Below are 12,162 nucleotides of genomic sequence, written 5' to 3'. Positions count from 1 at the left end.
TCTGCCCTCGCTCATTCGCTTGCTCTCTTTTTCCCCCCTCCCTCTGTTGTCTCTCTCTCTCACTCACTCACTCACTCAAGCGCTCAATCGCGCTCTCTCTCTCTCTCCCTCCTCCCCTCCCTCTCTCCTCCCCTCCCTCTCTCGTTCTCTCATGAATGTCACCTCTACTGGTGGTAGCCGCTGGAATTCATGCACACACTCACACACAAACACACACACACACACACTCTCACACACACACACACACACACACACACACACGCTGGTTCTGGGTGAGGGGGTGGGCTGTGTAGGTAAGGGTTGTTGGGAGAGAGAGAGAGAGAGAGCGAGAGAGAGAGAGAAAGAGAGAGAGCATGTCAGAGGAGACGTAAAGGGAAATCTCTCTCTCTGTCCATTCTTTTATCCGTCGCTGGTCCTCCCTCCCTCCATCGCGGGTTCTTTCGTCCTGTCTGCTGTGTCGCCTCTGGATCTAACTACACTGGATTACTCTTCCGGCTTTTCATCTGGCTGTTTTTTTTTTCTTTTTCTTTTTTCTTTTTTTCTTTCCGGGGGGAGAAGCAAAGTTAGACTGCACATGAGGGATTTCATGGTGTGACCATCTACTGATCTCTCAGCTGACTCCTTCTCCCGGCTTCTCCGAATGTGATTCATCCACTTCCACAATTTGTCATTTGTAAGCAAATTGTATTTTTTATATATATATATATGGATGATATTATCATTTCCAGTATCTTTTCCTGAGCAAATTTTCTGGTGTTGTCATTTCTGTGTGTGTCGGGAGAACTTTTCGTGCTTGAGGAGAGTGGCGTGCCCTAGCCTGGATTGTTTACTTGACAGAGAACGAGCCCTCCAGTACGCTCCGAGCTCGAGAGAGCGACGAGCTAAAGTTTACCTTTACCTTCCACCCACGGTTGGGAACCTTCACGAGCACGATGACATGGGAGGTGAGGCGGCTACGAGGACCATGTCGCAATCGTTGCTTTTCTGTCCCGACGGACTGCCCTTTTATAAAAATGTGACCAAACTCTCATCTGCCTTTTCTTTATGGACCTCTCTAAATATTGACTTGTATGGTGTATTTTTGTTACTGTTTTCGTTGTCCTTACTTGCTTATTTTCTGGGCTGGGTTTACACCGAGAGTGAAGGGCAAAGCCTTTGATAACTGAGTCTGGTCGGAGATTGGTGGTTCTACCTCGTCCCGCTTCGGGGAAACCCTACTTGTTCGAGTGACTGCCTTTGAACCTTCCACTACCCTCATCAAGGGGGGTCTGTCTTCTTCTGAGACTACTGAGTGACAATCTAGCCAGCCGGGAGGTGCGAGGCCAGAAACAGACCCCCCCCTCCCAAAGGTGAGAGGGGGGTAAGATGGCAGCTCTTGCCAGCTCTCTCATTCGACAGAAACGGGCCGTCAAGGACGACCACGCCAACCGACCGGTAGCCAACAAGCGCAAAGTCTGCCAAAAGAGCAACAAGTCCCTTTGCCAGAAACAGATCCTCGTTCTCATCAATAAAGTTCGATTATGTGGCGGTCGAAGAAGACGGCCGGAATTAAGACCGGGTAGGTGGTTATCCTTTCGCTACTTGTGTGGGTCTTTGAGGGGCTGAGTATTCCAGTGGGAGAAGACACTTGCATTTCTGGACCATTTGCGTTCATTCTCTTTCATTTATGTAACATGGCCATCAACATTGTCTAATTCCTTCCCTCATATGAAATGAGAAGGTCATATTGGTGCCTTTCAAAACTGACTAAACTACAGTGATGAGCTTTATCCATTCACAAGCCTTGTTTGAAGGTAACTTGCAACACTGAAGTCAAGGGTCAACCCATAACCACCTCACAGGAACATGCCAAAGTATCTCACCACTCTACACTAACCCTAATAATAGCCCTCTAATAGTGCATACTGTAATCTGACCGAGTATTGGCAGAGGCTTTGTGATGCTGTGAATTACCTCATCTACAAATGCCCTATGCACACACTGTTTCTGGCAGCCTTCACCTATGCTATCTTCTTGTGGGTGGCTAATTAATAGAGTTATGTGTGTGTGTGAATGTGTGTGTGTGTGTGTCTATACACACTCATTTGTTTTTGTGTATATGTGTTTAAGATGGATGAATGCATTGTGTAGAATTATACAACAGCAATACAATAACTGACTGCTTAATTATGTTTTATCCTCAACCTTTCCCTATAGAAATGATGTGTGTGTGTGTGTGTGTGTGTGTTTGCACATACCTGTGATGAATCATTTGCTGTGATACATTCCAGGCATAACCTTGCCACTGGTGCCACTGGATCCTGCTGTAGGTTTTTTAAAGAGCCAATATTAGCCTTGTGCACATCCTTCCCAGCATCTACAGAAGCCATGGGGAAATACAAGTTTTGGGGATGATGCTCATGTGGGCGTTCTTCTCTCGAGAAGGGCTTTTAGCCCGTTCCCATTTCTGTGGTTACTAAGCATGGCATTCAGAGATTAGCCATGCATTCGAGCCAACCTAAAAGGGGAGTTCTGTGCAATTAAGAACACAATTTTATCTTGTGTTTGATTAGCATGTAATTTGCAACCATTTTGTGGCGATATTGCTTGCCTTGAAATGGAATGCTGTGACTAATTTTCTATCAAACAATCAAATATAATATATATATATATATATATATATATATATATATATATATATATATATATATAAACAAATCCAGATGCAAAGTGAAAAGACAGAGGACGAGAGGGATAGAGAGTTAGAGAAGGAGAAGGAGAGAGAGGGAGTAGTACGACAAATAGAGGAGGAGATGGATAGATGGATACATTGTGTTTACTGTCATAATATTTCCACACGTAAATTGATGACTGACAGGGATATAAATCATGTATATGTGCTCTAATCAACAAACTGCATCAGTGGGTTGCTCACCCAAGCAGTGAGTTTGTGTATGTGCATGTGCATGTGCATGTGTGTGTGCTTTGCATACTGTATGTGTGTGAGCACTGTGAATATGTGTATGTGTGTGTGTGTGTGTGTTTACAGTATGTAGGTCTTTGGTGGGGATTGGAGTTTAATTTATGTATGTATGTACATTCCGTTTGTCTCTCAGGAAGCCCAATAGTCCTGGAGCCTCGCGCTGCTGCTTCCATATCTGCAGAGCAGAACAACATGGCAGCATTGTGTCAGTGTGCAGCCTAATAGGAATGTAGTTGTATATTACAGCATATTGAGAAAAAAAAGCGAGAGTAAAACTACAAATGTTCCCATAGCCAGACACACTCCCGGTCCACTCACAATCACACTGAGGGGCTTTTTCACACGCCTACTCTCGTAATGGAGCGGAGGAAATAGTTCTAGCGAGCGTTTCATCTCTTTGATGTGCAGGACTGAAAACCCAGTTTTCTGGGCCATTTGTGCAGGCCCCGGATCCCCAGAGGCACTCATTCCCTGTGTGTCCTCTCACTATCTCTCTCTCTCTCTCTCTCTCTCTCTCTGTGTGTCTCTCTCTCTCTGTCTGTCTCTCTCTTGTGCGAAACACACACACACACTCTCGCTCTCTCACCCGTCACACTGTCACGCTGACAAATACTGAGCTTTCAACCACGAGGGCTTTTAGAGATGAAATGGATGAGATCCGTGGCCATGCCGTGTGTTGTGGCACATATGTGTGGGAATGGCGTTTCATTATTATTTTGTGTGTGTGTGTGTGTGTCTGTGTGTGTGTGTGAGGGGGTGGTGGTTGTGCCTGTGAGGTGGGGGTCACTGCCAGCACTGCCATCGTCGTCGCTGCTGCTACTGTTGCCACTTCTGTTGATGTTGCTGCCGCTGCTGTCGCATCACGCCCCCCCCCCCCCCCCCCGCACCTCTCGTCTCCCTCCGCCGGGGCCTGGCAGGCAGTGGGCAGCGGGCATCGCACGAGAGAGCACCTCACCGCACGTGTCAGTCGCTGGCTCTCAGAATGTAACGAATGGGTTTGGCTCTCTTTACGCCTCCTCTGCTCCCACTTCTGTCCTCTACCCCTCTTCCCTCTCTCTCTCTCTCTCTCTCTCTATCTCTCTCTGTCAGTCTGACTCTCTATCTGTCCCTACCTCACTTGCACTCTCCCCCGCTCCAATTCTTCTCTCCTCCTCCTCTCTCCACCTCTCAGCCTTTTAGCTCCTTTTTTTCTCAAATGTTCCGTCTATCTTTACCCCTTTCACACTCTCCCCTACCCTGTCCTTTTTTCTCTCTTTCGCTCTCTCTTTCTCTACCACCTATCCCTCTCTCGATCGTTCCGTTCCCTCCTTTGCACTACACTCCAGCGCTCTAAGTCCCTGGCTGATCGGGCAGTCTCCCCTCTGTCTCAGACCCATGAAGCTCATTACTGAATGCCGATTAATCGATAATCATCCTCTCCATTTGGCCGCCAAGGAATCGCGCTTGGAGATGTGAAGTGCAGAAAAGTGCTCCCTTTAAACAAACACATAGTCCGTCTCACGCACAAACATGATCACACTTAAAGGTTGTATCAGCGATAGCGGGGATACGTCACTTCTGTTGATGTTCAAACAAAACAGACAGCTAGCTCTCTACTCCCTCCCCCTCCCTCCCGTGCAATTAAAACTCTCCTGAGCGTGCATCTCGTCGGTTATTGGTTGAAACACTTTATTTTGCCTTTAAGTGGGTTGCCAACCCTTGTTGGTAGCAATTGTTTTTGTGTACAGATCTCGGAGCCTAGGCTGCCTACAGAGACGTGTTTTTTTGACGGCCTGCTTATGGGGCAGACAGCTAGCGGATCGTTAGGAAAGATTAGATGAATGTGATCATTTATGTTTGGGTCTTTTTTGGGCCTGAAATCGCTGATACAACCTTTAAGGTCTGTGTTGTGTGTGCGGGAAAAGACATAACAGACAAATAAAATTGCTGTTTTATGCACTATTGGTTTGCAAAGATATAAAGTATAGGTGGCCATAATGTATCAAGAAAATGTAGTATCGCTCCATGTGGAAAACAGTAGGATTTATGCAGGCAGAAGGACTTGGGAGATATAGTAGGGAATGTATACATAAAGGGTACAGCTGAAAATTAGGATAGAGTGAAAAAAAGACAGATAAAGAGATGAAGTAAAAAAGTAAAAGAAAAGGCAGAAATAATGGAAAGGAGAGAGGAAAGGAGAGAGTGAGAGCCCTTTTGTCTCTCACCTGAGCCGTAGTAAAGGCATCAGCAGCAGGTAATATCGACTGGTCGGGACAGAAAGGTGTTGTGGAGCACAGAGCAGGGGTGGGCCAGGCCTGGGTTGGACTGGGTCAGGCCCAGTAAGGAGAGGAGAGGCGGCGCGAGGCGTTGTGGCGCGCGCACGCCCTGGTCACAAATAGAGGGCCCAGCGGAGGATAGTCAGGATAACATTAAGCTGACCGCAAAGGATGGGCCCCTCAACTCGCTTAGTCGACAACACCTGATCGGACTGCACAGTGTTGGGTAGCGGCCCATCAGAACAGTGACAGCGGCAGGGGTCAGAGAAGCAGAGAGAGAGAGAGAGAGAAGGAGGGAGTAAAGAGGGAGAGGGAGAGAAGGAGGGAGAGATAGAGATGGGAAAAGGAGGGAGAAATAGAGGGAGAGGAAGAGAAGGAGGGAGAAAGAGAGGGGGGAGGGGGATGAGTGGGAGGAAGGAGTGGATGAGTGGAGTGGGGAAGAGAACCTGATAGAGAGAAAGAGAGAGAGAGAGAGAGAGAAAGAGAGAGAGAGAGAGAGATCAGAAGAGGAAGGGAGGGTTTTGAGAGGAATGGAAGTCAAAGTGAAGATAGGAGAAGAGATGCTGAGCGGTAATAGAGGAAGATTGTGTGATACTGCAGAGAAGAGAGAGGCACAGATATATATATATTTATATATAAAAAAATAACACCAGTGCAAGGAAGGAGAAAAATAAACAGGTCAAAGACATCAAGGAGACACAGACCATAGAATAATATTTCAATAGCAGTAGCACTCTTGCATATTGGACATTTGTGTGTGTAAGAGATGCCCACCCATCACTCCAGTCAGTCTCCTTCATGTGTGTGTTGAAGTGGCCAGACGAGTCCCATATCAGGAAAAATCGAGGGCCTTTCACTCATAGAGGGCTATTAAAAGGATTCTCACCAATAGCCATAAAACAAGACTAAGTGGTCCCTAGAGATATCTACTGAGAGCCCTTAATCAGGGGAATACATGCTCAACCTGTATATGGGATCTGGCTAAATAACTCCAACTTAGTGAATCTTAATGAAACAGTCTATGATTATACAGTTACACCCTCCTAAATTGATATTGAATTTGAATGAGGCTGTCTGTGTGGCCGAGCTAGACAAGGAGCTGGAGGGTTTGGAGAGGGACGGGTGTAGTGGTGGGAGGAGTCAGAGGTGAGAATTTATTGCACCAAGAGAAATGTGGCCGGTGAATACAGGGGGGGGGGGGGGGGGGGGTCCTCTCAGTGGTGTAAACGGATACAAGCCAATCCGTATAACAAAGCGTTATAGTGTGACAATATACTGGGCGCAATGCATAAGTAATGGCACACTTAATATAGAGGCCTTCAACAACATATTTGACATTGGTCTCAAACACTGGAATAGTGTTTTTGTTGTTGTTGCATGTGATGTTTTGTATCTTATTTACCATCCAAAGAGGACCCAAGGGAGCTCCTTTATCAAAGTAGTGGAATGAAAAATGTCTCCTTCATGTACACACTGCCGTATCCCCCCCCCCCATATAGTGTTTTTTTTCTTAAATAGTTCAAAGAATGTGAATGAAAAAAAAAACATTCTTTGGTGCTCACTCTGAATAATGTTTTTCAGGGGGTGAGAGATTCAGGGTCTTGAAGGTAATTATTAGCCAGATAGAGGTTTATGCCTCTCCTGTCAGGGGAATGGACTCAACCCTCAAGTCTGTGATGCCTCATATCACTGCAGTTCATCATAATCTAACTCTTATCGCACCGGTTCACCTTAATGCCTTTCTTATTACACCCCTTTGAAGTTCCTTTGAGCCATTAGAACACTTTATCTTAATAAAGCTCCTTTTTCTCCCCCTTTCCAGTTTGGTTATGAGGCTCCCATCGTGAATGACGCCGGGGCGTAAATCAATCCAAAAGGCATACTGCCTCGTCATACTACCAATTTTCATTCCTGTCTCTCTCTCTCTCACAGCAGTCGCTGTGCTAGGAAACGAGAGTCTATAAGGTTCCTCACTGCCATACAACACGGTGCGTCAGTCACATATTCAGCCAGGCGCTTAATGTATGTCATAATGAGGCGTGGAGGAAGATCCACATGTGAATGACGATCATTACAGATAACGGCAGCACTTGTAATTGGGCACTAACGTTGACTGGGACGAGTCACAGCTCGTCGTGCCGAATCAATCTGCGCACCTACGGCCGTGTCAGTTAATTACCGTGCGTCGCGGGAGATGGCTATTTGGAGAGTGGAATTGCAAACACCAAACGCAAATCGGGGCAAACATGCTTTTAATCAGTTATATGTGTGTGCGTGCATGTGCTTGAGTGTGTAGCCTGATCCTCATTAGGGTCCCTCAAGCAAAGGCTTTTTTTGTTGACTGAAAAGGGTGTACATCTGGTAACTGTCCCAGGCCAACTTGAACAATTGAAAGATAGATGGATAGAGAGAGAAAGAGGGAGAGAGAGAAAGAGAGATATTCCCCCTTCCTGTGCGATTTTCAAACTTTTGTCTGTGCCTGACCTCTGGGTTTTTTGGTCGTATGCACCTCCACCAGTGCCAAGAACAGCTGGAGGCCTGGGCAGCCACGATTCATTTGCTAACGGATCCGATCCGATTAGTTTGGAAACCGAGAAGGGGGGTATCATCACCATCATCTGGTCCTCTCTCTCTCTGCTGTTTGATAATGAGGACACAGGAAAGATGGAAGCGGCAGATTATGCCCCTTACGCAACGGGGAAGATTTGAATGGTGGTGGTGTTGGTTGGGGGGGGGGTTATAATCTGTACAAGATTTTTTTTTTCAGTCTCCGTGAGAGTAGACAATTAGAGGTAGGGGAATTGGGGTGATTCCTATTTACGTACCTTATCATTTTCTATTTCTTTTTTTATTATTCCTGTTTTTGCTGCCATTGTTTGGAAGAGGGCTCAGCGCTCCCCGACTAAAATAGCCTTTGGCCCTGCGCTGTGTCTTCAGCCGACAGATAGAGGACAGCTCCCACCGACAGGTAGAGACAGAACCGGAACAGCAGCACTCAGATTATGAGTAATTCTGTCTGAGAGAGGGAGAGAACGAGAGAGAGCGAGAGAGAGCGAGAAAGCGCACGCGAGAGAAAGAGAGAGAGACAGAGAAAGAGAGAGGAGGGGGGAAGAGATCTCAGGACGCCTGGCACCATGCCAAATGCTCTTTACCCCTCTGACAACTAGATGATAACTCAATGCCAGACCAGGACAACCCAATTATCATTACCACGGCCGGTGACGAGATTGCTGCGGTCGTGGTTATTGCCGATGTCTGCTACAGCTAATATTATGTCAGTTAGAAGAATATAGAAAGTAGATGAAGGAACGCTTAATTTACATCTGGCTTAATGTAGCTGAAGCGTCACCCAAACGGATGTGCGCCACGAGCAGCAGGCTGGTTCACTGAGAGTCTATTATTGGAAGAGGGTATAAAATCCCAATAATGATACAAACAAATTAGGGTCGCCCGGATTTAGAGCCTCGGTACATAGGAGAGTTGACAAGCTCTGGCAGCAGTCCTTGTGTGAGTGTGTGTGTGTGTGTTCAAAGCTATGGGGTGTGTGGTTCAGATGATGCCTTGCCAGGTCTTGGCTCACACCTTAAAGCTTATTTACTCATGGAGTGATGAGTAAACACATAACCACAGCAAAACACCCCCCACATCTCTCGTCTTTCGTCCTAAATACATCGCGAGTGACAAAGAACGCCTTGATAGCCCCTCACTCGTAACGGCTGAAATTGAATTTGTGGATACTTTGATTAAACGTGACAAGGACAGATTGAGTTTGACCTCTAACAAGAGAGGAAGGAGTGGAGGGGGTGGAGTGGGGTGGAGAGTGTGCAAGATAGAGAGAGAAAGAGATACAGAGAGAGAGAGAGAGCACAGAGAGAAAACAACTGAGAGAAAACAGAGCATGTTAAAACAGGACAGATATACCTAAATGGAATGAAAACAGTTTTCACCTTGAATTTATTTCATCACAGTGTTCTGGATTCTTTGAGTGTGTCTACATCTCTGTGTATGTCTGTTTGTGTGTGTGTGTGTGTGTGTGTGTGTGTGTGTGTGTGTGTGTGTGTGTGTGAGTGCATTTATGTGTATGAGTGTATTTACATATTGTAGAATCACTGTTTAATTGCTGGAGAAATGGAAACAAATCCCATAGGAAAATAAAAGGGAAGGAGGAGCGAAAGAAATCCCCATGTATGAAAATAGTGACCCAACACATCGTTTAAAAACTCTCCAGCATATCCAAAACTCACGATTTAACACCTCCCCACAGGAAGTCAAAATGACCCATATGCCTTATAACCTCTCAGCAACATGCCGTTTGAAGTCACAGAAGAGACATCACCCAAATCTCTTGGACTGCTGCCCGGAGGCTTTGAACACTGTTGAAAAGGACATGTGAAACATGCAGTGACATGCTAGATCTTAGCTCAGCAGCTATGGCAATCCCCTGATGGACAAACATTAGTATTCACTGAGAGGACAGAGTATATATACATATATAGATAGATACCCAATAAGCCTATTTCACAGTGTCCAGGTGTCCGGCCTCGTTGATGTTAATGATGCCTTAATTGGCAGGGTAAAACTTCTTCCTGCTTTTGTCTTTCCTGTGGACTTTTCTTTTGCTGTCTATGGGACAGTGCTGTTCCACAGGAAGTTGATTTACACAGCGGCCCCATCTTGTGAAATGGGCTAATTGGTATTTCAACATGCCTGTTATCACAAGTGGCAAAACCCCCGGGTGTCATCCTTGACAGGTCCCTCGAGGAGTTTGTTTCCAGAGTGGGGAAACTCTCCTCATCTAATCCTGACATTTCACTTTGGCTAACTGCATGGGTCGAGACACAAACTGAGAAGACTGTGTGTGTGTGTCTCTCTCTCTCTCTCTCTCTCTCTCTCTGTTTCGCTCTTTATGTGTGTGTCTGAACCTGTGTGAGTCTGAGTGAGTGTGTGTGTGTGTACTATAGAGACAAAGATTCAAATAGCATTGGGAATGGAGAGAGGAGGAGAGGACCGGCAGGGAGTCCTTCTAATGAAGGGCGAGGAAAGCCCTGGCAGTTGGGCCCTAGCTCTCCTCGCGCCGAATGAAAAACGCCCTTGGCTGCTCAGTCGCGCGGCGCCTATAATTACACCGCACTCCCTTATCAAGATGAGGCGGTGCGGTGACTGCTGAATGGCCTGCGGGGCCTTCACCGCGGAGGATGCTGCATCCACGGCAACACGTCTGTAACCGCGTCAACCGTGGGAGGAGCAGACAGCACAGCAGCCTCGGTCCAAATGTAATGTGCCATATTTTTCTGAGAAGAGGACAGGGTGGCAAGTGTGATGTTTACAGTGTGGGTGGGAGGAAGATGAAGGGGAGAGAGAGAGAAAGAGAGAGAGAAGAGAGAGAGAGAAAGCTAAATTATGCTGTTGTTGTTGCAAAGGTAAAGAGACATATAAATCGGCACAGACAAGGGATTGTAAACGTGGGAGGTAGACAAAGATGTTCACAAAAAAAAAAACACACGCACACACACACACACACACACACACAGACACAGACACAGACACAGACACAGACACAGACACAGACACACACACACAGACACACACACACACACATATACACACACACACAGGATCACAGTCACAACTTCTTTATTTGAGGGAAACAAAGGGTACCTCTCTTTGTTCCCCATTCTGTCTCAATGAGGGACATTCTTTTGGTGCTGAGAAACCCATTATCTTCAAATATGTCTGACCCGTCCAACCCAATTAGTTGCGATGCAGAGCTGAAAGGGTAGAGTTGGCATCCGACTCAGACGATGCTCCTTCAAGGACAAGGGTGGATGTTTCCAGAACCCGCTGCCAAATTTGCTATTTACACTTCTGGAAAAGGTTCTCATTGGCATGCAGGGTGGGTTCTCCTACGGAAAACGAAGTTAAACAACCTTTTTGAAAGGTTGTGTCGCAGAGAGGGGGAATGAGGGATGACAGATGAGAAGGTGACGAACAGGAACAGAGCTTTTTTTATTTTTGTGGAAAAACCCATCACGTTGTTATCTTTCCTGGGGCTCTCAAGTCAATGCAGGATTACAGTGGGCATTGTGACAATATGCTGTAACGGCAGGGACGGAGAGTTCTCAAAGCTAGAGGGTTCTCACACACAAGAGAACATTTCTTAAAAAGAAGTCTTTCAAGACTGAAATGGGAGAGAGTGTGATCAAGTGTTTTTTTTATTTTTTTTTTTAAGTACAGAAAAACACATTGACCAAAAAAAGCCTATCAGACCAAATCTCCCTCCTCAGTGCGTAATGTAGCAGAAAAAGCTCACTCAGACTGAAGTGGCCCTCCTCTTGAGCGCATCAATTTGGTGTCCAGCATTATGCTAATGTACTGTGAGGATTTGGAGCGCTAACTGCACCTCATGTCTGTGATGAATATGCTGTGTTCTTTTCCCCAAAGACAATCTGACGGTGGACGTACTAATACTTGTCCATCATGCTTTTCTAGCCATGTGTGCATGTACAAGTGATTTCCTATGCCAGAGAGAGAGAGAGAGGGAAAGAGAGAGAAAGAGAGAGAGAAAGAGAGTGGCCATCAGTTGCATTTGGATCTCAGGCTATTAGACTCTTAAGTATATGAAGAGCTCTTTGGGGGTGTTTGGAACGAGACAGCGTGAAGCTGCCATGACGTGATGAGAGGACAGTGGGCATTGGTGGGGAGAGGGAAAGAGAGAGGCAGAGAGAGAGAGAGAGGGAAAGAGAAAGAGAGAATGATGGAGGTTAAAAAAGACTGGGAGCTCAGCAAAGCGAATCACCGGAAATCGTTGAGAGGCTTCCGAGGAGAGCTCGCCCCGGGTGATCGTCAGCTTCAAAGGGCCCTCAACACAGGAGAGAGCGGGAGAGAGTTAAACACACACACACACACACATACACACACACACACTCACCTTTTCTGGTTTGAAAT

General features: G+C 46.3%; 1 protein-coding gene across 1 annotated transcript in view; it reads left to right on the top strand.

Annotated features, from left to right (window-relative positions):
• Nucleotides 1-1,365: 1,365 nt before the first annotated feature.
• The window catches only part of fgf11b (fibroblast growth factor 11b), a 39,783-nt gene continuing 28,986 nt past the window's right edge, over nt 1,366-12,162 (top strand). The window contains exon 1 of the mRNA XM_076273771.1: nt 1,366-1,558. Within this exon, the coding sequence (XP_076129886.1) occupies nt 1,366-1,558 (193 nt within the window). The remainder of the gene's footprint in view (nt 1,559-12,162) is intronic.

The sequence above is a fragment of the Alosa pseudoharengus genome, unplaced genomic scaffold (genome assembly GCF_046254945.1).
Source record: "Alosa pseudoharengus isolate Yale_2024_CS ecotype anadromous, Long Island Sound unplaced genomic scaffold, YU_APseudo_1.1 YU_APseudo_1.1_scf_8, whole genome shotgun sequence".
Classification (NCBI taxonomy): domain Eukaryota; kingdom Metazoa; phylum Chordata; class Actinopteri; order Clupeiformes; family Clupeidae; genus Alosa; species Alosa pseudoharengus.
The sequence above is the reverse complement of the archived record's forward strand: the minus strand, read 5'-3'. Positions and strand labels throughout refer to the sequence as shown.